The sequence below is a fragment of the Protopterus annectens genome, chromosome 1.part0 (genome assembly GCF_019279795.1).
Source record: "Protopterus annectens isolate FY-2018-M chromosome 1.part0, PAN1.0, whole genome shotgun sequence".
Taxonomy (NCBI): domain Eukaryota; kingdom Metazoa; phylum Chordata; order Ceratodontiformes; family Protopteridae; genus Protopterus; species Protopterus annectens.
Window position 1 is genome coordinate 33,080,124 of NC_056725.1, and position 26,901 is coordinate 33,107,024.

General features: G+C 38.3%; 1 protein-coding gene across 1 annotated transcript in view; it reads left to right on the top strand.

Annotated features, from left to right (window-relative positions):
* NUP133 (nucleoporin 133) overlaps positions 1-26,901 on the top strand; it is a 2,059,048-nt gene that overhangs the window by 1,954,060 nt on the left and 78,087 nt on the right. The window contains exon 22 of the mRNA XM_044070734.1: positions 11,766-11,884. Coding sequence (XP_043926669.1) covers positions 11,766-11,884 — 119 coding nt within the window. The remainder of the gene's footprint in view (positions 1-11,765; positions 11,885-26,901) is intronic.

Sequence of the window (26,901 nt, forward strand, 5' to 3'; positions counted from 1 at the left end):
AGTATCAAATAAAATTCCCAATGTTCCACCCAATCGGAGGGAACCGGCAGCTCTAGAAATGAACAAACTGCTAGAAAGAGTCATCCAAGAGGCCCCCCAGACCAGAAAAAGTCGGGAACATTTCTAGATGGTCGTGGTTCAGTCCATTCTGCCTTTTCTGCCCAAGGATGACTGGATGCGCTTAACAGATCTTCAGGATGCATACTATCATAAAAAAATGAACAGGACGATCCAGGAGATATTTACGCTTCCAGCTGGGCACAAGTCATTACCAATTCAGAGCACTGCCCTTTGGTCTCACCACAGTTCCTAGGGTGTTTACAAAGTGTATGGCAGTAGTTGCAGCTCACTTGAGACTACAGGTATTCCAGGTTTTTCCATATCTGAATGACTGGCTCATAATCACTCTGACCAGGCATCATCTTATTCAGGCTTGGAACCGCTTATTCCAGTTATGCTCTCGTCTGGGGATCTGTCAGTTGCAACAAAATCTCAGCTCGAGCCAACTCATATATCCAAATTCATCTGTGCTGTTTTCAATACAGTCACTCAAATAGATTCTCTCCCTCTGTCCTGGGTTCAAACAATTCAGCTCAAGGTCAACAAGATTATTCAAAGGTCTCTCTCAGATCGTCTGATCCTCCAGTCATTGGGATCTGTGCTAGTGGCAATCAGTCTTGTACTGCTGGCAAGGGTACCGTATGAGAATCATTCAGTGGACACTCACAACTTAACGGTCTGTTCTCCAGTAACCATTATCCAGTCAAAATAACACAAACTTCCACAAATTACCTTCTATGGTGGATCCATTCCAGTCAAATGCAAAAAGGCCGTCCTTTGTTCTCCATCTACCCAAGGCCACAGTTACCACAGATGCCTCTCATTTCAAGTGGGAGGGCACTTCTTGAGAAGGACACTCCAAGACAAATGGTCCCCCAAAGAGGCCAAAACACATAACAATGTCTTGGCAATGAGAGCTGTTCTCCCAGTGTTGTAGGCCTCCCAAGACACTCTGCCAACCGGGATTATTGCAGTTCAGGCAGACAATATGTCATTGTTTTGGTATGCCAACAAACAAGGAGAAAACAGATCCTAACTTGTATCTTGAGAAGCTGTAAGAGTAAGGCAATGGGCAATCTCATCCATTCGCTTTCCAATGGCAATGCTCATCCCTGGGACGTCCTTTGTGATTGCAGACAAGCAGGTCTATTCTAATGCTTCTCAATTGGTGTCTCAACATACAGGTGGTGGAGAGGATTTTCTGTCTATGGGGCCAGCCATGCTGTAATCTCTTTGCATCTCCCTTCAACAGCAAATGGAACAGGTTCTTTGCCCTGTCCCACTCCAATGGGGGAGTCCCTGTGAAGTGCTGTACTTCACGTTTGGACCTCTCTGGTCTCCTTTTTGGTTACCCTCCAATACCCCTCATACCAAAATTTCTCCAGAAAGCATCTTGATTGAAGAGCACAGTTATCCTCATTGTACTTACTGGCCTCATCAAATCTGGTTTCCCCTTCCTTTGGCCTCATCTTGTTCCACCCACATTGGATTTTGGATCCAACGTCAGATATACTGTCTCGCCTAACAGACATGACTCCTCATCTAGGCATTTTAGGCCTCAAGTTGACCCACATTGTTTCTCTAGTTCCATTATTTGCTAGACAATCCAGGCTCTCCTCACCTGCCCATCGCATCCTGTTATCATGCCACAAAGCTTCTACTAGAAAATTTTACAAAAGTAAATGGAAAAGATTTGTATTTTGGGCAGATAAAAATAATTTAGATCCCTTTTCAGCTCAGATTTCTAAAGTTTTTGACTTTTTAACTACAGTTTTCATCAACAGTAAGAGTACAATTGGCAGCCATTTCTTGTTTTCATATAAGAGTAAATAATTCAACTTTAGCATCTTCCAAACTTTGCAAAACCTTTCTGAGAGGAACATATCTACTTTGACATCGGTTAAAGGACCCATCTCCTCCCTGGGATTTAAATATTGCTTTGCAGACCGTAACCCAACCCCCTTTTGAACCATCAGCCAAGTGTGAACTTAATGTTTCACCTGGAAAACTTAGTCTTGGTTGCTATTACGTCTACCAGAAGGGTGTCAGAATTTACAGGTTCTGCCTCCTTATTTGATTTTTCACAATGATAGACCATCTTTATGGACCAGTCCTTCCTTTCTACCTAAGGTGGTGTCAGAATCCAATATCAGAATCCAATATTAATCAGGTTATCAACCTTCTTTCCAAATTTCTCAAATAAAGGAGAATATATGTTACACCTATTGGATGTCCACAGACAGTTAAGAGTCTATCTTCACAGAACAAAAATTTGAGGAAATCTGAACAATTGTTTCCTTTTCAGAATCAAAATAGGCAAACCAGTTTCTAAAGCGAGTTCAGCCAAATTATTGACTGATTATATTACTTTTGTATACAAAACGTGAGTTTGCGTTACCAAAACAACCAACAGCCCATTCCACCAGATTTATGGCTATTTCTTCAACCTTTTTGCCTAGAACTTCCTTTGATGATATTTGTAGAGCCCCAGCTTGGACTAATCCTCATACCTTTATTGCTCATTACAAATTGTATCTGGTGTCAAGGGGAAGAGCATTCTTTGGCTCATCTGTGCTTAGTAATATCCTTCCATAGATTCCTCAAGGGATTTAGGTAGCTGGGGACTCTGTCCCAACAATTGAGGAATGAATGAAAATGACAACATCAGATAGTTATGTACACATCATAACATTTCATCCATGTTGTCCATTTTCATTCTTCCTCAGCCCCCCTCCTTGCTTTACTCTTGGAAAGGTCAAAGGATTCTGTTACAGTAGAGGAGAGTCAATTATCCAAACTAATTGAGAACCAGGGTAGTTTGGATAATCAAATATATAACTGAACCAGATAAAAAACTTCTAAAAATGCTTTTGATTAACATTAAACAAGAAAAATAAAACAAATATACTTTTAAGTACAAAACGATGTAGTGGACTATTGTAATACAAGCTCAAAAAAGCACTCACAAGCGAATATGTATAACTGTTACATATTCAGACTCTGATTTTTCCTACCTGGAAACTATGAAAGGCTGTGTTTGGATAATTGACATTTCTGATAATCGATGTTTGGATAATCGGCTCTGCTGTATATCATAATTCCTTATTACTTTGCAGGTCTATGGGCAGCAAACAAGATCTCTGAGGTATGTTAGGTGACTTTGGTATTATAGGTAAAGGGAGGGAGAGTTTGTGTTCCATGAGCTGGAAGAAGCAGCCGACTTGGATCCAAACAATTGAAGTAAAATGGGCAACACAGATGGGGCATTATAAGTTCATAGGTAGGTACTAGGCTATTGGCCCTAGGGGCCTATACTTGGCTAACCAAAAAGGTACCCTGGCTTTCGCCACCCAAGAAAACATTATGGTGAGTACATAACTTTTTTTTTTTTCTGTAGGAACATAGTGATATTCCACTGCCCTTGGGGGAAAAATTGTGATTTATTGCAACTAGAATTTCCCTTACCCACTCTTGTTCTTCCTGTTGTTTCAGCATTGGAGGATATATTTATTACAGCCTGTAACTTGCCTGACAGCCAGGCTGCTATCCATAAAGAAAGCAGATAGATTGTATAAAGTTCCTCGTTCATAGTTCCTCATTCATACAGAGTTTTATTTTCCAGTCCCAGATCTGACCCTTCAGTGATTTCTTTGGTAAATCCTGCTTCTGGTAATGCCGAACATTCCCCCCATTAAGGAAGGGAAGGCCTTGATAGATTTGGGAAAAAGTGCACATCTCTGCATCACTTATTTTTAGAATTCTTAATTGTCAAGCCCATACATTCACATTTTGCTTACATCTGTTGATAACATGAGGAACATTATAGACACCTTTCCCTCTTATGATTAATCGTATTATTTCTGTGTCTCAGCTGACTAAACACACTTTGCAGTGTGCTTAGAATTCTGCTGATACTTCTTCTAGAGCATCTGCAACAGGAATTGTTATGAGAAGGTTTATATATGCAAAATCTACCCGAGGATGTTAAAGCAGAAATTTTAAAAACTGCTTTATTTAGATACAGAGGTTGTTTTGGATAGGCAGGTGCAGAGGTCCTGAAAAAGTGTAGAGAGAAAGGATACTGATTTGAGGGAGTTAGATTTTTCAGCCTTCTTTCTCCAAGTTTGCTAATGTGTTTTTGTAAATGGTTGCAGAGGTAGGAATAAAAACGTAAGCAGACATTCAAAAACCAACGACAAGGGCTCTGTAAAAAAAAAAAAAGGTTAACCCCCCCCCCACACACACACACACAGAATAGGGACAGTCTGATAAATCTGCATGCCTTCTCTGCAGTGTGCCTCCACCTTTTTCCCATCCTGGAAAGCCTTTAAATCTTCCAAAAAAATCTCTCCATTTCTGTCTTTGGGAGCAGATAATCTCAGACAAATGAGTTCAGAGAGTGATTCATCAAGGATGCAGATAGCACTGTGAATCCATCCCTCCTTTTTAGGGGGTTCCTCCTTATCTGACAGGTCAAACTACTTTTTTTTCATCCTGCCTTTAAACAACTGCTGACTTGGATGATTCTAGAAGTTGTCCAGCCTCATTTGCTAGGGAAAGGTTTCATTTGCAAATGTTTGTAGCACCAAATAAAGAAGCCTTGCTTGGAGAACAGTCTGTTTTCTTTCTAAACCAGTTTGTTAAAATTACAGAGTACAGAATGCTATCCCTTCATGACCTGTTACTTGTCATTTCCCCCTTTAAGTTTTTAGTAACCTTAGTGTTAAAGGATGTTTATCTTGTTCCTGTACAACTGGATTTCAAAAAATATTTAAGGTCTTGTGGTCTGGGTTATGATTCAGTTCTCTGCATTGCCCTTTGTTATCCACTGGTCCAGGCATGTTCACCAAATGGCTAGCTCCAGTCATAACTTGCTGCAGACTGTAAGGTGTTCACATTTTCCGTGGACAACTTGCTTACTTTTGCAGAGTCTGTTTCACTGTGCTAAGAATGTCTCACTTGCATGAGAGATTTCCTTCTCAGACAGGGGTTTCAGGAAAACATTAAAAATGCTTGCTTGATTACGTCTGACATGATTGTTTTCTTGGGGTGTCTCCTAGATACCTTTAGTTCAAAGAGTTTTTCTTCCACAGGAAAAAGTCTATACTTATTTAGATCTGTTCATGTTTTTTTTTTCTGTTCAGTCCAAGGCCTCAGCAATGGATTTTCAAAGGAAATTCATGATTTTCATGATTCCTCTAGCCAGGCACCACATAAGAAAAATTCAGTAGTACCTAAAATCAGTGTGGTCCCAGTATCAGTATCCCCTGACATTCCAGGTTCCTGTGTTGGGATTTTTAAAAAGGCAACTCCTTTGGTGGAGAAACCATTTTTTATTGAATCTGGGTCACTCTCCTTCTCCTAGCTTAAGTTGAAACTTCCAGAGATGCCTCAGTCTTCTCTTGGGGAGTGGTGTCTGTGGAGAAAAAAGTACAGGGTCTTTTGAACAGAAAGAACAGACCAAACCCTCAAACATGAGATGTTGGCAGTAATAAGTGCTCTCAACACACTCAATCTTATATGATTCCCCAGAACCATTACAAGTTGTTATTGACAAACAGCATTAACTCCTTATTTCATTCATCACTACACTTCATCTTTATTTCTCTGCATAATTTTGCCAGTTCAAACTGCTTTAATCTCCTCATAGGTTAATGTGTAACAACAGTGTTTGCATCCTTGCTTGATAACTTCCACTGGATTTACCTTTTGTATTCTTTCCTTTTGTGATGTCCCTCACCTCATCCTGAGGTTTGTGTATTCCAAAACAGTCCTGTCCTCTCTTCTTTCCATCACTTCCTTCTCTGTCATCCTAGCGACTGGAAGCAAATCAGTGCTGCTATAGTCATAGCATCAGAGAGAGTTCAAGGCAGAATCAATTCAACGACCATTTGTGCCCAGGCTGTACCCATATACCAAAGATGAGGGGCCCAAGACACAGCCTTGTGGGACTCCACTGGTGACTTTTATTCTGCCTTGAGCAAATACAGCTGAACTTGTCAGAACTGGGTCTGTCAGACAGCCATATACCAATCCAAACTATATATTTGGGTTATTTTTCAGTTTAGGAGTTTCTTAATAATCCCAGCATGGGGAATGTGTTAGAGGCCTTGACAAGGTCCAGATATGCATTGTGGACTGTATGCTCCTTATCAGTGATCTCTAACTGTTTGAGAACTCAACCAGGATGAACAGAAATGATCTTGTCTTCTGCAAAGCTGAACTGGTGTTATTAATTCAGCTATAGTACTTTCCATAGCTTTGAAAATACCAGTGGGATTAATAGGCCTGTAATTCCCAGGGTTAGTAGTGTGACCACATTTATGCAAGAGCACCACAGCTGCTATTCTGCACAACAAAGGGACCTAACTAGTGTTGAGACCCGAGCTGAAGAACTGAAGGAGGGATTTTGTTAGGTAGGACTTAACACTTCAGATCAGGCATTCGGGTATATTGTCAGCACGCATTGTGAAAGTAGTGTTTTTAGTTTTGGAAAGTGCCAAATTACTTGGTCCTAATTCATCGGGGGGAGGGGGGCAGGGTGGAGTTGGAGAATGAAGGAGACTGAGGTGAAAGGGTAGGGGGAGTGAAGATGGAAGAGAATTTCTGTACAATAATTGCATCCTTATGTTCAGAGAAGGAGGTATCTTTGCAGATACAGTCAGTACAAAATTGTAGATTACTTTTTAGCTTCCTAATGCAGCTGAAGATGACCTTATGGTTGTCTTCTGAATTAGTTTCACCCTTCTTCCTTTTTATCAGGAACCTCTGGTGCCTTGCTACTTCTGAGTTATGGTAAACAGGTATTGTATTCTAGAATTAGTATGTGATTAGTGTTGAGCCTAAAGAGGTAATGATAACCTCTTTAGACCTAGATGAGATCCTTTTGGCTATTAGGAGGGCCAGATAGAAGGATTTCCTCACCACTTTTGCAACACGATGGTCAAAGGATAGGGCGTTATCTATGAAGGTACCAAGATCTCTGATGACTGAATCGGTCTGAAAATGGGTGCCATCTATATTGTATGTACTAGAAAATTTTCTGTGCCAAGTATGATTCTGCACTTTCTTGCATTTCATTTTAAATTATTTTTACAGTGGTGTTTTGCATGGTGTAGTCCTTTCTGTAGAGCCATGGTGTTGAATGTAGAGAAAATGCCACCATGCAATTTAGTAATCAGGAAACATAATTAGCCAAAAGTGTCAGTTTGAAATTTGATTTGAAAGTAGATACTAAGCAGAAGAAATTGCTGCATGGAACCATGAGGTACAGCAGTAGTTAGTTTTTCCTGTTGTGAAGTTTCCTATCCACCTTATTACACAGGGAGCAGTGTTGGGTTCTCTGAGCTTACGTACAATAACTGCATGCAGTATAGTGTCTAAAGCTGTGGCCAGATGTAAGTACACTATGTGGACTACATAGACTCCACCCAGTTTCCTTGATCTTTTCAAAGATGTTAACTAGATTTAGTAGGCACCCTTAATAAAGCCAAATTGAAATATCCAGGGCAATACAGTTTGTAATACTGGCATTTAAGAAGTCTGGAATGATGTGTTCATGGCCTTGTAAATTAGGTTTGTTAGGTTGATAGGTCTGTAGTTACCAGGGTCTTTGGTATGGCCAATGTGTAGGGGCATTACAACAGCTATTTTCCAAACTTCAAAAGCATAACCTGACTTAGAGATGTAGAGGAGGTGAAGATTGTGCTTGTTTGGCACTGTTTGTTGGGCAGCAATGTATTTTGTTGGGGATCCATGGATGTGGTATTTTTGGCTTTGGAGAATGTAGTCAAGGCTTCCTGATAAAGCAATAATTCCTCTCAATTTCTTATCACAAGTAGTCTGGACAAAACCTAAAATAATGGTGGAACAAAGGCCCTAAAATAAGGGAAGATTTCAAATATTGCTCCTTTAAGCTTAGAAAATTGATAGAGTAACTGGATTTATGTTGGCTTGCATTCTCTGAATGATACAAAGTCTGAAGCTCAAATGTATGTCATTACTTAGAGACTTTGGTCCTCAGTGATTTGCCAGAAAACCAGATATTTTCTGAGGAACAGACAAAAAATATGAGGCAAAGAATCTGAACATTCTGTGAAAGTCTGTACAGTTGAGAACTATGTAAGCACGGGAAGGGGTGCAAACTGAGACAGCTCTGGAATTTCAATAACCGTAGCAGATGTGAAGTTGGTACTAAATTTGTCTGCTAGTATATTGGTTATATCATTAATGCCATTGTAGGTAATGCTATGATTTAGCTCAAAGCATTGAGCGTTACTTCACAGTTTTCTAATATAGTTAAAGAAGGCTTTTTGATAATTTTATTTCAGATTTTTTTTCCAGTTCAGCTTTAACTTTACTGATTTTCAGTTCCTTACTGACTGACTTGATATTATTCATTTATGAGTAGATTGTAAATTGTTGTAGACATTTAGGCTTTTTCCCCTCTCTCTTTCATTGTAGAGTTTTAGTGGGAATAAACCACCAAGGTGGGTTATTTTTGAATTTTCCATTATATTTGGACCTGTTTGGGAGACTGGTCTTTGCTGTGTAGTAAAGGTTAGTAACATTTTGAGATATAGGTAGCCCATGAGGCTGCATGGGAACTGGAAATATTACTCTGGAAATTTGAGAGCTCTTCCTATGATGTTAGTAGGTGTACGTTTTAAAGTCTTTGAATTCTGAGGTGTTTGCTGTAGTGGTATTATTGTTTGAAATCTTATTAGAGAAAATCCTTGAATTATGATTAAATTTGACTAGGTATGGGGATGTGCTTGAAGTGGTGTAGATGGTGGAGGTATTGGCTAGGATAAGACCTAAAATTTTAGGATACTTAGTAAGTTGACCATTTGACCAGAGAGTTATTAGGTCACAGAATCACTAGGCATGTTACATTAATATTGTAGATATTCCACATAATAGCCAGATAAATTAAATCCCCCCAATATGGGAAATTCTGTTAATGCAATTAGAAAATTGTCTTTGTCATTGGGTTACATGGAAGGTGATTTATTTGTATATTGTAAAGTGATAATTTGTCTTATTTACAGAAGTTTGGACTTCAGTCTGTACATAATAAGGTCTCTGACAAATATTGACACATCCCTGCAGTTTCCCATAGGCCTGAATAAGGTGGTGGGCACTAAACCGGTGGAAAAAAAACACCTCAAAGTTAGTTGGATGCCATATTTTAAATTGTAGACCTTTTTCACAGAACAGCCACATGGGAATAAATTGGTTTCCTTTTTCTCCCTAGAAGCCATGTTGAAATCATTAGCCACATAGACTTAAGCTTCCCCAATCTTCAGTGGGTTTCCATTTTTTTTTCTTTAGTTAGGACAGTATTTACTGTTTCTGCTGGCAGGTTTGGAATTTCAGTAGAGTATTTTTTGGCTACCTTTTAGGCTGCATATTCCCGGGCATGAAGGCCCAATGTGCTCTTTTCTAGTTACATCTCTGACCGAGCGATTCCTATCCATATATTCAGTTAATTGTTACATAAATAACATGTAGTTACTCCCTTCAGTCTTCCCTGGTATTCTTGGAAAATTGATTCTCACTTTATTGTCCGTCTACCAGTTAAATCAGCTTCTCCTGGAATTCCTGTTGCCCTGCCTTCATTTCAGCATGTTTAGCTTTTAGTCCCTTCAATTTCATCTGTTATTGTTTGAACAATATCAGAGCAAAATGAAAGTGCATTTTCTGTTTCTCCCAGTCTTTTATTATTAAAGTAGAACTGCCTTTTCTGCAATCACTTTGATTGACACATCTTGGTAAAACAAGTCAGGCAATTTGCTTTTGTGCCAGCAAATTATGATTCCATATTTATGAATTATTCCTTATATTGTAGACATGCTTTTTGTAAAATGCATATCCATAACCCTGGTATGTCATTTTGCTTAATTTATCACAGGGTTGTCCTTATTTCTAAAAAAAAAAAAAAAATTTATATATATATATATATATATATATATATATATATATATATATATATATACACATGCAACCTGTCAATAGATAAATTAAAACCTTTCCCATACTCTACTATACAGATCAAATGTTAGTCTACTATTTAGAGCAAGTACACATACAGCTTTATTCTTAAGAGGTCAGATGTCTTCTAGATCATGTCAGCACAACAGAGGCAGATGCCTGTGGAAGCTTCTTGGTTTTGAGACTTGGCTTAATTACTCTGCAAATTTAAGGAGTAGCCATTTATTTTCCCCGTGTAACACAGAACTACTGTCTGCATCTAGAAGCAAACTCTAGCTGCACTGAAAAAATCTTGTCTATCTGTTAAATTCCTGTGCAAGTACCTGCAACATTAGGTGCTAAATATGTTTTGCTTGTGGTAGCTACTTAATGTCTCTTATGTCTGTCTTCATAGCATTAGTGTAGCGCACTTTCTGCTTGTTTTGAAGGCCAGACCTCACTAAATGACCTGTTCGCAAATTATCCCTTGGTCTTTTGTGGAAATTAGAGGATAGTAGATGCTGGGTCATGCAGAGGGCTTATGAGTGTTTTATATAATGTGGCCAGATGTTATTTGGCTGAAAGGATATGTAGTGAGGGTGAAATGATAGAAAGTGCGTTGTTTTCCCCAATGGAGGAAGGCAATCGCAGCACCTCTTGTGTTTAGTTAAACTCTTGAGGTTGTGCAACAACAGAATGTGGACAGCCATTTCTCTGTCAGAAAAATAAACTGGTAGCCAAATGACAATTTTATTCCTTATTGACAATTTTGTGCCGAGGCAAAGTTCCTGTACAAGGACAATTCTGCACCACCATTTATAAATTTTTCACAGTAATAGTGTGTATTGGTGCATTTTTTTCCTCTCTGGAGACTTTCAACTGCTTGATGTTTGTGTACCTTCTGGAAGCAGTGGTGCAGGTTTTGGTCAGCTACAGTAATGAGTAATTATTGCTGTCTTTGGACATTAGTTGTTTTTTCTTGAACAGACTAACCATGTTTAACAGATTGTGTAGGTTTTCAATATCCAGGAACCTCTGTTAGAAAATATGTTGTTGTGCTCAGCTGTACGGTTTGTGAGCTTTTGACTGCTTATAACAAAAAGTATTTCTAGTGGCTAGTTATTTCTCATCACTTAATTTTCAAAACTTTCCTTTGTGATGGGTTAGCTTTATTTTATAAAGACAGTGTTGTGCTTCAGATCTATTTGCCCTTATAAATTGTCTTAAATTTTAACTTATACAAGTTTATTCCATAATCCAAGAATAATCATTTTGGTTAGATACTGGGATACAGTCTCTCACTGTACTTTGCCTTTCTGGGTTTGGTAAACTGTAGTAACATCAAAATACATTTCTTTGGCTCACCTGACATTTCTGTACTTGCATTGTCCGTTTTATGCTTTTTTGTTTGACTGCTAACTTGCGTTTCACACATTGGCCATTGGTGACCTGTTTCTTTCATAAGATGCACTGGGCTGCTGTCTGTTACGATGCATTGACACTGACTTTGATATGAGATGATTTAATGTAAGAATTAAAATCAAGTGATATTTACTTCTAAAATCTCAAACTTGCAAAGTTTTTCTTATTAAGCTTATTGTTTGCAGAAAGCGGAAAACTTAGACTGTTTGTTAATTAAAACTGAGATGTTTGATTTGAGTACAGTTCCAGATTGTGTCAATAAATTCTCATTTCATACGTACTCGTATTATTCTTTGTGTATCTAATACAAGGCATTTCAGAACAAGAGCAATTCCTTCTTTATCAAGAAACCTTGCCCAAGCACTTGTTGGAGAAAAAAGGCTTTGCACGTGAAATGATGCCTGTGCTGTCCGCATCTCACCTTATAGAAGTAAGTGCTTCTCATAATTGTCTTATTAGTTGCAGATGCTGTTACCATGTTTGACTTGCATATCTCTGCCTCTAAAGGACTGCACAGCAAAATATTTAACATTGTAGACTGTGACTATGAAGCTGTGCTTACTCTCTTTGTTGCAAGATTTTTCCATTTCTACAATTTTTTTGCTCCCAAAAATCCTTTCACAGTGTTCACTCACCATAGCTTTGGAAGTAGAGGTTTTCAGGTTTTTACATAGAGATAAAAGTGTAACTTTATTATTTTTTATTGTACAAATGCAGTGTTACAGGCACCAAAAGCTGCTGCTTAGCTTGAAGTTGCACAAATACCACAATTGGGCCCACTTTTCCTTCTGAAATGGCTTTTATAAAAATTCAGTCTATCACATTTTAATTTTTCCTAGGTGGTTGGTTAGAACAAGGAAGTCCTGTTATAAATGGACAAAAGCACTCAATGTATTTGTTGTTTTATATTAATAAACAGTTGTTCGACTGATTTCCAGGGTGTGGTGTGTAGTTTCACTAACTGAGCTGGTGTTTTGAATTAGCAAATATATTAACAAATGAAAAAGGTTCTATAGTTGGTGCCAACAACTTAAACAGCACCTCTTCAGGATTAGTGTTTCACTTGTTTCACAATCTTTGAGAGAGTTACCCTCCTTATGGTCTTTCTTACTTCTCCATCAAGGTTCATTTATCGGCCATGTAAGCATGTTTGCCAATGCATTCTTATGACAAAATTATTTATTTATTTACCGGGAAATTCCAAATGGACATATGTCCTTTTTCAGTGGAGGCCCAGGGGGAAAAGCTCCACAGAACAATAAATGAGGAATAGAATACATGAAGAACAACTGAATGTACATACAATAGTAAATAATACATAACACCAAACATTAGCTAGACATACAATATGAAACATAGTAATGAACAGATATACCAATATATAGCTAGGGGCTAGGAATAAAGGTAGGATGTATATGCAGATAATACTAAGCTCAAACGGATACTGTTGTAGACTCTCATATACCTAAATCTTATATACAAATATTGCATATAAATATATATATAAAAATATAGATATAAAGCAGAAGCTCCACACAAAGGTGGAACAAGCTAGAAGGGCTAATGGGATGGGAAGGGGAAGATAGAGGAGTAAGAGAGAAGACTGAGTGAGCCAGAGCCTGCAGAGGAAGGAATGCAGTGATCAGGCGGTTAGAGGCAGGGTGGCTAGGGGATGGGAGAGGAAGGGGGAGGTAAAAGGAGGGTTACTAGTCAGGATTGGTGCATGGACTTCACCAGAGACTTTTTAAGTGAGTTTTTAGTGCGGTCTTGAAGTGCTTGCAAGAAAATAGTGTGGTTATGGAGTGGGGAGATTGTTCCTTAATCTGGATATAATACAGAATAGTGCTTCTCCCGCTGAGTTCTTGGATGTGGTCACTAGAAGTAGATTTTTTGCTTCTGGAGTGTAGTAGTCTAGTGGAGCAATAGGGCTGGAGAAGGTTTTGAAGGGATGAAACTTTGAGGATGGTTTACTAACTTGTGGGTAAGAGAGAGTTGATTCAGGTGAAGAAGTTGAGGGAGTTTAAGCCAGTCAAGTTCTCTAAGTGAAATACAGTGGTGCTTGCGATAAGATGCACCAGTGGCAAACATAGCAATTTTGTTGTAGCAAGCCTTGAGCTTGTGTAGGTCTGTTTGTCTAAGGTAGGTAAGTATAGAAGAGGAGTAGAGTAAAGTGGAGATTAGTTGGGAATTGGCAGCAGAAATTCTGTCTGTCTTGGCGAGGAATTGTTTATTTCTGAACAATGCGCCTAGTTTTTTGTGAACCTTTTTATAGTAAGAGAAATGTAAGCGTCAAATGTGAGATTCAGTCCCAACACAAAGTAGTTTGCTGTGTTCTGTTGGGGAGATGATGGTATTGTCTTTGGCTAGAATATTAAAGTGGGGGATAACTGGGTTAGATTTAGTGGGTTGGAAGATGAGTTTAGTCTTGCTCAGGTTGAATAATAACTGGTCATTAGACAGCCAGCTTTCTACAGATAAAAAGCCATCCTGTGTGATCTTGTGAAGTTCAGGTATAGTTGTGGCTGAGAAGATGAGGGTGGAGTCATCTGCATACTGTATAAGAGAAGAATGCTTGTGGCTGTGAATAGATCTTTGGTGAAGAGTAAGAATAGTAGGGGACCACGGGTGGAGCCTTGGGGTACACTGAGTGTTACAGGAAGTTGAGGAGATAGGTCATTATGCCAGACAACTGATTTTTGGCAGCCGGTTAGATAGCTGTGAAACCAAATCAGTAGCTGATTGGGAAAAGGATAGGTTAGTGAGAACAGAGATTAGTAGTTTGTAAGAGACCATGTCAAAAGCCTTGGATAGATCCAGAAATATAGCAGAGGAGAACAGGCCATTATTTTTATGATGGATAGCATTAGTGAAAGAGAGTAAGGCAGTAGTAGTGCTATGGTATGGCCTAAATCCATGCTGAGTGCTAGAGAGGAGGTTATTAGCTAAGAGGTAGTCTAAGACTTGAGAATGGATTCATTTCTCAAGTGTCTTGGAAAGTGGAGAAAGGATGGCTATGGGGTGGTAATTGGAAAGTTCAGTGGAGGAGCCACCTTTATGGAAGGGTATGATTTTGAAAAGAGGTTTGCATTATGGGCCTCCAAGAAAACCTGTGGCTTCTCTTGGGATCATAATTGTGTGTTGAAGAAGCTAACATTTGCTCCCTTTTAACATGATAATCTGACTGACTTGAAGTTCTTATCATGGGAAACTGTTTTAATAATTGCTCTGAAACCAGTGAATAAATGTTTTGCAATGTCACCACCCCATCAAAGTAAGAAATTGAACTTTATCTATGTGGAATAACTGTATATGTTGGGTCACAATTTAGTCTCTGTACTACAGACAGTAGGCATATCCCACCATGTGTTGGGGGCAGGCTTTGGAAAAAAGTGGGTACTCCCTGAAATTCTTCCTTATTCTAAAGAAAACGCCATTTCATAGCATCGTGGATGAATATGTAGGCAGTTGCACACACAGTCATTTAATTCTTTAATTGTGTGATGACCTGTTTTCTTAATTTATTTGTATAACTCCCCTCCCTTTTGATGTTGAAGAGAAGTTTTACTGGTGATTATTTTTATTTATATTGGTACTTGTACTATATGGAGACTTTAACCTTCTGTGCCTTCCCTGAAAATGGATTATGGACACAGTTGGACTGCCTGGTAACAAATTTAAGATGCTATAAAGTAAATAAATATTTAGGGTACAGTTTACCGAATGATTAAAGGGAGAAATCCATTAGGATGTGGGTGTATTGAATGGATTGAGACCAAGTTAACTGGATCTGAATTTTGCAGCAGTGACATTAGACAGTGAGGGAAGAACTTAGAAACAGTCAGTACAATTACGGGGCTATGGTAGGTTAGGGCATGTCCCATTGGATATAGAATTATTGGCGCTTCATCTTGCAGAGTGTAGATGCAAATGTTTGTTGAAAGGATGTTACATTTCTGTCAAGGGACTGTACTTGCTCAGAGCTGTACCATATTTGGCTTCTCAGTTAGGGCAACAACAGGTAGAAAGAGTTCACATAATGTATGGGATGATGACAGTGGAGCAATCTGAGTAATCCTTAGATATTAGGAGATGACCTGATTGTGAGCATAGGTTCCTATGATCATTACTACATTGCTGCCAGTGGTCGGTCTAACTTCTAATATTGCAGTCTCCTGCATCTTGTATAAATGTTTTTTCACCCCTGTAATTATCCAGCTGCTTTGTGAAATTACCCAATAAATCGATTCCCTTACTCTCAGTGGAAACATATTCCACAACCTTGCTATAAGTAATTTATCCATCCCTTTTAGTTCCGTTAACATTTGTTCTGAATATAGTTCCTTTTTTCTCATCCCAACAGGTGGTTCTTTTAATGTTAGACACAAATCTGTCCTTGTCTAATAGCTCTAAAAACTAAGTACAGGTAGGGTTGCCACCTTTTCAAATGGCCAAAGTGGGACATTTTCTGTACAAACATCAGATTTTACAGGCCGACACATACCCGCAGTCAGTTCAAAGGATAGAACTTAATTTTTTTCCCTAAATAAAAGCTTATTCTTGTAGCATTTTAGTTGCTTATTCTGTTTCTTATAACATTTAGGTATTTTAGATGCAGAATAACTGTTTTATGCAACTATTACATAAAATATAGGAAATAATTTTGTCCTAAAATCTCAGGACATTTGCCATTTGTTTTATTTTTTTTGTCAGGACACAACTGCCCAAAGCGAGACTGTCCCTCGCAAAGTGGGACAGGTGGTAACCCTAAGTAAAGCTTACCTCTCCAACCTGTTAAAAATACTGTAAAGATTTAAATGTTTTAATCTTTCTTCATAACTAAAATTATTCTTATACTTTGGTCCTTTTAGTATATCCCCTTTGCGTTCATGTGATGCTCACAATATCAGTGACCGATAATATATACAAAATTGTATTGATCTTTTATCTCAAATTTTTATTGATGTAAAATCCAAATAGTTAAAAAATTACATTATATTCTGTAACTGGTCTTATTAATGCTATAAATGCTTTAAGGAGTTTAGGGTTCTGTACAGTGAACCGAGTTTAATATTAGTCCCATCTTTCTCATGGCTTTAGCTTTGATATACTATTTATGGAACCTAAAGGATAATTTATTACTTATGAATATCCTGAAATTCTTAATCTATTTAACTACCTCCAGTATTTTTCCTCCCATCGTTATCTTTGTCTTTATAGTCTCCAAATTCTGTAACTAAACATTTTTATAATTACATGTGAGACCTAATTTAGATGCCTATACATGAATCTTATTTAAATAATTAAATCTTTAAATGTCATTTTGGTTTCTGATTTCTGCCCCAGTGTTAAAAATTGTCTTCATTTTCACAGACTGAAAATTTACTTTATGTAGTTGGTCTTGAAAATGCCATGTTAAACAATATTGGGCCCAGAAATAATCCCAGGGGGACATCCATATTAGTCGTTAACCAGCTTTATGCTGCATCTTTTAATTTTACAGATTGTTCTCTGTCAGCCAATTTATAATCCAGGACATACGTATTAACATTTCATCTTTTTAAGCATTGTATTTATTCATGTTGTAAATAACCAAAAACCTTAACAGCTAAATAAATAACCAAGCCTACTTTCTCTTCGTCTTTCTAAGAACTTTTTTTTGTAAAAAATTGAATTGATGTAAAGGTCAATCTACTCTTAATAAATCCAACCTGTTTTTATTGTGTAAATTTGAACTACATTTATTCTTTTTCATTAAATGCTGCAATATACATCTCTCAAAATTGTTGCCTTACTTGTTGTTTTTTGTTATCACCTCCCTTAAAGATTAGTACAATATATGACTTTTTCAGTCACTTGGAACCAATCCATGTTAAAGTAACTGACTATCATTACCAAGGATAGAAGCATATGAATAGACATCTTTTAAACTAATTGACCTAAATGAGATTAGGACCCATGTAGTGATTTATTTTAACTTTATGTAGCACATACTTTGCGACTTCCAGTGAGATATAAGGGCATTCCGTTTCTGTACTAATAAAAACTTTTTGCATAGATGTTATGTTATTATGACAAGAGAAGGCAACAAAAGTATTCATTAAACTCTGAAATTGTATGTTTATCTATAGCAACCTCAGAATCATGAATAATGACTTGATGTCCATGACTATTTCTTGGAATTGACATAATTTAAAAAAAAAAAAACATTGTTTTCTACAATCTTAGTCCAAGATTCTTCATACTTCTTGCTTTCTAAAATCAACTCCAATTTCAATTTTTTCATAATGCTGTTACATTATTTTTATTGCATACTGTATTGCACCTAATAGTTTTTCCTTGGCAGTCTTAGATGTTTATTCTGGCAAGGTTTATTAATCCAGTTAAGTTTTAGCAGGTAGTTTTATGACTCTCCCTTTATACTCATCATTAAAGTTCTTTTTTTTACTTTTTCGTACCAGTTCACATTATTCAGTTGTTACAGAAATATCCTTTCATTGAACACTTTCATACCATAAAAACATTAATTTCAAAATAAATTGAATTATGATTTGTCACAGAAGCACCAACATGTTAGCATTTGAAATCATTTCAGTTTTATTTACTAAAATTAAATCCAAAATGTTTGGTCCCTAGTTGGTTCTTCCATTTGTGAGAAACTTTGCTCATATCCATAAAAAGACATTCGGTATGTGTTGATAGGTTCATAAGAGGTTATTAGGCTAATGGCCCTAGGGGCCTTTACAATCCTAGCTGTGTAAAAAAAAAAATAAATAAATGAAAAAAAAACCTGTGTACCTTAATTGACCATAGTTAGATGGTCATTGTTGGAGCAATTCTGTGATCAGCGCCAATGACTCCTGTCTGTGAGGAACATAGGTGCCACCCCTGGGATGAATTTACTGTCACCCATCCAGTTGTCAAGGTTGCGCTTTAATAGGGTCATTGAGGAGCTCTGCTTCACATGAAGTGAGAGCTTCATCCACAGGAGTGACAATCTCTGTGAGATATATTTGTCTCTCTAATGTATTTTGTTAATGTCACAGGCTAGGTGGAGATCCTTGGAGCGAGTGACTCTTGTCCCATTTGATTTGCAGATGTGCAGCATTTCCGTTAGGGCAGAATCAGAGACTGCTCTGTAGCCCAGGCACAGGTCACCTCACAACAGCCTGTATGATACGAAGTACAGTGACAGGGCTTTCAGTCTTTTCATGTAAATTACGTTTTGGAGGCCCAGGATTCTCTTGGTTAGAAATCTCTGTGGCCTCTTCAGTTGCTGCAGGTGAGTGGTGAGATACATAAAGAAGGGAGCATTGTACTCGATTAGTGGTCTGATAAGGGTTGAGTACAGCGGAGTTATAACCTCCTTAGTCTTGGATGTGATGCCCTTATTTATGAGTTTCACAGTGTAGAAAGCTTTCCCTATCACTATGGACACATGGTGATCGAAGTTTAGTTTGCTATCGATCTTTTTTCCCCAAGTCTCATACCACTGGGTTTTAGCTTAGAGGGGAGCTATCTATATCAAAGTTAGCAGGGGCTGGTTCTTTGTCAAAGGGAATAATGAGGCATTTTTTTGTACGTTTAGTTTTAAGCTGTGACTTTGGCACCAATCATTTGTCTACGTCAGCCCATTCTGTAATATACAAAACAAAATCAAGTGCTATGATAATTAAGCGCTCTCTCCTGGACAAAGTAAATCCAAAAAACTAAGAATCCACCAAGAGACAGCAAACATGACAAAATGGGTATTATGAAATCGCAATTTAATTATAAGTGCTTTCCCACTGACACACAGAATGTCTGTGGAAGCGTTATGTGTCAACGCTCAAGCGCTTGGTTATAATTAAATCGTGACTTTATTATACCCACATTGCCATGTTTGCTGTCTCTTGGTGGACCCTTCTGTAATATGTTTATATCATTGGGCGACTTGATGATTGTGCCCAGTCTCCAGTCATTTGCAGACTTGGTAAGCCAGAGGCCATCTACTTTCACCTAGACCTCAGAGAAATAGATTCCAAACAGTACAGGGCCCAGCACAGATCCTTGTGGTACTCCACTGATAACTGGTCTACTGGTGGAGGTGGACTCCCCAACCTTGATATTGTGTATCCTGTCAGTGAACCATTTGGCTACCCATCTAGTGATGTTATGGGTTAATCCCCAGCTGAGAGAGTTTCTCAATGATTCCTGAGGGGGGGGGGGTTGTGTTAAAAGCCTTGGCTTAATCAAGATGGGGCGGTATGTACTGCTTTGTCCTCATCCAGGGCTTTGGTGACATTCTCAAAGAAGTCCACCAGGTTTAATGAGCAAGATCTACCCTTGACAAAACCAAACTGGGATGGGTCAAGAGTTTGAAGGTGCCTGTGTCCTTGCTGATAAGGTTCATGATGATTCTTTTCATGACCTTGCAGATAAGGCTAGTTTGGCTTATGGGTCAGTTGATGGACCTTCTCTGTGCAAGGGGATTACTGTTGCTGCTCTCCACTTTGCCAGAAAAAAAGCCAGTGCTCAGGCTGTGGTTAAACAGAGTCAAGTGGGTTCGTTCAGTTATGTTTTAGATTTAGTAAGCAACCTGGGATGTTATCTGGTCCCAGCTGTGTTTATGACCTTGGAGAGCACTTGTATGACCTGTTCTTTGGAGATGCTCTGTAGAGGACTGGTGTCAGGAATGCTTTGGGATATGGCTGGTGGAGACTGGGATGAAGTTATTGCCAAATCTGTCAGCTAGCAAGTTGGCATTTTCCTTATGTTCAGTGTGAGTGATACCGTTCACTACAAGTTTGGCACACAGCTGTTCCCTTTTAGGTTTCGGACATAGCTAAAGAATGCCTTATGGTTGTCTTTAGCTAGGGATGCTAATTTAGTCTCATAACTAGCCCTAGAAAACGTTACAAGATATCTGATTTGCTTGTTCAAGCTGTAGAGGGTATTCTTCCTCTGTTGAATAAGTTCCCTCTTGTTCTTGGATATCAGTATCTTTTGTTATACAATTCATTTACACTTGCAGTCCACTAGGATTGCTTGTTTTTCGGGAGGACCTGGTTTTAGTCCTGTCAGCTACAGCTGAGTCAATAAATATGTTTACTTGGCTGTAAACAGCAGTTGTGTAGTGTTATGCATAGGAGTCATTGTTGGCCGTGTTGGTAGGGGCTGCAAAACTTGTTATACCATCACTTAGTAGGCTATAGTTTGATTTGGAGAAATTTTTCAGTTGTTTTGCTCCTGTGGGCGTGTCGGGTCTGAGCTTTACTTCAGATGAGACATTTATGGTCTGACCTTACTAGGGAGGACAACACACAGGGGAGAGTGTAGTGACCCTCCCCATGTTGGTGAGCACTAGGTCTAGGACATTTGAGCCCCTTGTGGGGGTGTAGACCAACTGTTCCAGGGCATTTGAATTAACAAAATCCAGGAACCTCACAGAGATCGTGTTTGTGCTGGTGTAAATCACCCAGTTGATGGAAGGATAGCTGATATCTCCCATCACCAAGGTGTTTGACTGTATACTGAGCAACTCTAGCAAGTTTAGGTAGGCGGTGTGTTTCTCCTGGTTCATGGTGGGGGACCTGTAACTAGTGATGATGTGGTAGGGTATTTTGCCTGTAGTTATTTGGACCTGGAGTTGCTCAAGAGTCGTACTATTTTACCAGTGTCATGGTGTAATTTTATTTAATGAACATGGATGCATCTCCACTTTTGTTTCTTTCATGCTCATTTTGAGGTTTGAATGTGTGAGGGGCATTGTAGTCTTGTACAGCTGGGGTGCTGTCTGTGGCCTTGAACCAAGTCTCAGTGACTGCACAGACATCCTCATTTTCCAAGGTAAGGACTGCCTCCAGAGAGTGCAGTTTACTGTTTAGGCTCCTAGCATTAAGTCGCATGACCTTTGAGTTTGTCTGCAGTGGATTTCTTTACGTCGGAAATGTTGTTGTTTTGACATTGCCTAAAAAAGTCACTATGGGGGAGGCAAGCATCTTCGCCAGTATCCAAAAGCCTCAAAGAGACAGGGGAAGGCTATCTCTGACCAAGCAGAGTGGTCTGTTGATCATGTTTTCCCAGGCTGTCAGATACTGGATCTCCTGGAGTGACACTAGAAGCTAAGACCATTATTGAAATCCGTCATTTTTTGTCTATATTGTGGAATCATCCTAGATGAAGGTTAAATGCTGCTTAAGGCTAGGGACATACCTGCCCTGGGACACACAATGTGAGACTTTAGTTCTCTCTCTTCATGTAGTCCAGAGAGACACATCTCAAGTCATTCACTCAAACATGTGCTATGACAGTCATAAGGGTAATTGTTGCTGAGTGACTTGAGTGCGTGCGTGATTTGACAGATCCTGGTACCTGACAGGCAGCTGACCATGACTATGAGGGGGACATCTGTGTGTTGCACTGTTGAGTCACTTATGACTAGGACATTAGGTTTTGAGGTGTTTTGCTGTAGAGGCTTAATTGTTGAGACACTGTGTGTGTTATGTATAGTGGTGGATTCTGTTCATTTTAACAGTATGTGTAGGTTGTTTGCACTTGGGAGGTCTCTGGTCTTTTGGTAGGCTCTTAATGAGTACCTTCGCGTATGTGGGTTTGTTTGTCTTGAACACAATCTTCAAAAAGACTGGAACAAAGAACAGTAAATTCCAAGACTCTTGGCTGTGCTCAGTGGCTTGGAATTTACTGTTCTTTGTTTGTCTTGAACCTTATCTTGTGTGAGTGGAGAGGTGTGCGTGTGCTGACAAACTGTTTCTTATTTATTGTTACGTGAGAGAACTGATTCTAGTTTCATGCTGTAGTTACATCTCTCACATACTGTATTTGTTTGCTGTACGAGCAAGTGGTTGTCAGTATACATGCGGCAATTGCTACATTGCCTCAGGATGTCCATGTCAATCTGGCTGGCTGGAGAAATGTTGGAAAACTGACTGTCCATAGTAACAGGCAGTTCTTAAGTACTAATTTGCGAGAGGGCAGATTAGATCAGCTATTGCTCTGGGGTTAACAAGGGGACTTATAGAAGATCAGGGATGAAAATCATGGTGACGCTGTTCATTGCTGAGCTATGTTGCCTGCAGTGCAGAAGCGCGCGGCTGTGTTGCCTGCAGTGCAGAAATGCGCAGCTGTGTTGCCTGCAGTACAGCAGCTACCCTAGGAGGGTTTCACTGATTGATGTCTAAGGAAAAAAGTTTCTAGATGTTTGCATCTATACAAGGCACCTCTAACCCACATTGCATGGTGCACAGCTATATGCAAATGCAAGGTTTGTATACAGGCAAAATTAAATGGTTTTAAGCTAGGCTGCCAGTAGGAAATCACTCAATCCTCCCTTCAGCAATCCCCAGCTCAGAGAAGGCTATATTCACAGTCTTCTGCCACAAGGATCCAGTGGAGCTTCTTAATGTAAAATGGCTGGATTTGATTTCTGGTATATATAAAACAAGCTAGATTCAGCAGTCTGGATCTAGTCTTTAACTAAGCAATATTTCAGTACAAAACAGGTGCAGGTAATAAGTGGGCACAAACAGTAAAAACCATGAAAAGGAACAAATGAATGCAGTAAAACAGTAAAATACAGATGAAACTCAAAATAAGCTTAATTTCTTGTTCTTAGCTCTGGATTGCTTGGATTCAAGCAGAAACACTCTGGACCTCTGGCAAAAGACACCAAACACAAATCAGCTTTGGTTAATTGAGCTTAAACCAGAACAAAGACACTTAGAATAACAGGCACAATAAGCCTTCAACCAGCAATTCCCAGCTCAGAAGAGTGGAGGCTACCCACTCCTCCAGCAAGAATGTAGACCACAAACCTTCTCAATGTAAAATAACTGGCCTGAAGCCCAAGCACTTGCACTATAGAACGAAGACAGTTTTAGAATAACAGAGACAATAAGCCTTCAGCCAGGAATTCCAACTTAGAATGATATAAGCTACCTCTCCTGCCACAAGAGTGTAGATTCCAAACCTTTCTTAAGTAAGATAACTAGTTTGAAGCACAAGTGCTTAAATCAAAACCTAGAGGCTTAGAGTAACAGTTGCAGTTTAATCAGGCTATTAACAAACAGTAATAAATGCAGCAGAATGAGTGCAACTGAACACTTTTAAGAACAGACAGCAAAAAGCTGGAAAAAACGTTAAGTAGGAAGAAACACAAGTACAGTAAAAGCAGTTGAATAAAGTGCATTTTTTAAGTAGGCGAGAAGGGAGGAAACAAAAGATAATTCAAGTTTGAGAGTAAGGGGATGGGCCTTCCCAACCGATCTCTCCATACTCAGTAGAGTGAGCTGATGAGATGGGACTGGGAGGAGTGTCCAAATTCAGATTAATAGTAGGGGCGGGCAACTCCAAAGCCACCAAGTTTAAGTACAATGATAGTTGGGTGGGTGGTAAAATCAAATGCAGACAGAGATCAGCAATAGGCAGGCAAACAAGCAAGTCAAATAAGCAGTCAAGCTAAATAAAGATGCTGCCAAAAAATTCTAGTTAGAGGAATGTTGTTTCTCAGCTCCTCCAGTTAATTAGCTGGATGTTCGTTGTCTGCAAAGGAATTATTTTCTAACTGACCCTAGACAAGACCTGTTAAAACTCCAACAGAACAAAAAAAATTAAAATAAATGCAGTATAAGAAAAAGATTAAAAAATAGAAGTAACCAAACCTTAAATGAAAAACTTCAATTCAAAATCAAATGCAGACAGAGATCAGCAGTAATCAAGCAAGCCAAAATAAGATCCAGTTTTCCAATTAATAGCGAAATAAAGTCCTCCATCAGTGCTGGACTTCAATACAAATGCATTCTTAATGTCTGTATAAGTGTTGTAACACCGAATTTCATATACCTCACTCACGATTTCATCATCTTAATTTTTTTATATAAAACTGGAAGAATGTATCAATTACATCTCCACCCCTTTTCTGTCTTCTCATAACTTCACTCTCTAATCATGGTTAATTTTAATTGCCTTTTTAAAATTAAATCCAGCTCTTCCTTTTTTCTTCCCAAACTATGGTCATTTGCATAAAACAGTGTGTTTATTTCCCTCACTTGTTCTTAGTCCATTCTCTCACCATTACTGTGTGCTCTAAATCTTTTTTCATATTTTTCTGTAATAACTTTTGTTAAAGTATTTCCTTTATTATTAAAATACAACCTGTCTGAGCTATAGAAATCGATGCTAAATGTTTCTTCCCACAAGGTTGTCACAGTAAAGCCTTTAAATAGCCTTGTCATCTTAGCTAAGTATCAATTATCTTAGCCTTAGTGTGTTCATAATTAGTAAATTCAGGACACGTGGGAATCTTGCAGAAAAATAACCTTGTATTATTTTCAAGACATGCAGTAATTTGAACACACACATCACAAATTCCACTCAAAGCATTCACTGTTATGTTCTCTTTTTAAATAGATGGTGATGGTTTCAACTGATGTTGCATGCGAGTCATTTATAAGTACATTATTTTCTATTTGTTCTCCATATAATTCACAAAATTCTTATTTTCCAAACTGACTAGTTCAATTGAATTTTTTTATGTTAGTAATTTTACAAGTCATCATCATTTTGGCACTGCTACTATGGTATATTTCAATACCATTTTTCTTCCTGCTATTTCTTTTTACCTTACGATTCCCTGGTCCAAAGTAAGTTGGATCTTCTAAATGACCAGAATTTTGCATAGGTTCAACAGGAAAAACAGATGGACATGTTTTACTATTTCACCTACCTTATAACTGTTAATAGGACTGAGAGTATAACTTTATGATAAATGTGAACCTAGCAATATGTTTCCTGTGATTATCTCCCTTTCATGCGTTTCATCTGTCCTTCCATCCAGTACTTCACTTTTATGTATTGTTCCATTATTAACTTTTTTTGTATTTTCATCACCCTTAGAAAGCTCATGCATAATGTTTTCATTTCTACTTGGTTTTCTTAAATCAGTTAGCCCCAATTGTATATTTTTCAGTCATCCACCTTCTTTATTATGTTTATTATTTACTTCCCTTAAATTGGTTTCAGACTCCATTAATAGTACAACCTCAGTAATAATACTTTATGTTGCCAGTAACAGTTTTTTCTTAAATTTACCACATATAACCATTTTTTTTCTTCTATTTAGCATGATCATTAGGGTGTCCCCCAAGGATCCATCCTTGGACCACTACTTTTCAATGTCTTCACCAACTCACTATACTCCTCTTGTCCACAATCCTTATTAGTCCAGTATGCAGACAATTCCACAGTTATCATCATTGCTAACTCACCCTCTGAACTTCTAACAGTCTTCTTTCAACTGTGTTGAAACATGGCTCACCAATAATCAGCTCATCCTTAATCCCAAAAAAAACCTCTTACTGTTTGTCCCCAAAACTGTTACTCATATCAAATCTACTTTTCAAATAAAATCACTAGATCACACTCATGGTTGCTGACTCTAGTACTAAACTCATTGGTGTAACCATTGATGATCAGCTAAAATTCGACCTACATATAAATAACCGTATCAGGAAAACCCATCAAAAACTAGGACTTCTCTACAGAAAAAAAATTCCTAAACCCTGAATCTAGAACCACAATCACACATGCTTATCTTTTGCCATGTCTAACATACTGCTCCCAAGTACTCACAAATCTTAACTCCACCTTACTTAGCAAACTCGAATCAACCTATCACAACATAGCCAAATTTACTGCACAACAAAACTATAAATCTCACCACTGCATCTCTCTCAAACATCTAAATTGGCAATAAACTGCCACACCTCCTACTCCTCTCTCAGCTCCAAATTATACACTCCATTACTTATTCACCATCCTGCTGTCCAGCACTAAGCACCGTACTCTCCCACTATGTCCCATCCAGACTACTCAGGAGCTCCACCCAAGACCTTTTACAAATTTACAAGCCCAAGTCCAAAATAGGAGCCATTACATACAGCTACCATCCCTCTTTTGCTTGGAACAAACTCCCACAAGAAGTTAGATCACTTTCACATCCTAAAGTATTCAAACTAGCCACTAAAGAGTACTTAAAAAGTCACTAGATTTGTACCTGTTCTCAGCCTCCTTGAATATACCTTCAATAAATAACAGACCTAACTTCCTCTGTCTTACCATCATTTCTTCTTCTCTATACCAAAACATTTGCAACTTAAACTAGTCTACTTCATCATTTTTTACCCAACACTATCTCCTTTCCTCTGCTGCAGTATTCTTCATAACATTTTTTTAGATAATTGTAACTGCATATATATAACTGTTCTACAAGTTTTATTGTAAATGATTATAATGTTAACTGTGTTTGTAACGGTTATAATTTTTGTAACTATGTTTTGGAGCTTTTCTCCCCGGGCTTCTGCTGAAAAAGGGCTTTTGCACAGTCAGACAATCCCGGTTAACAAATGTAAAATAAATAATAAATAAAATAATACCATAATGCACTTTTCAAAG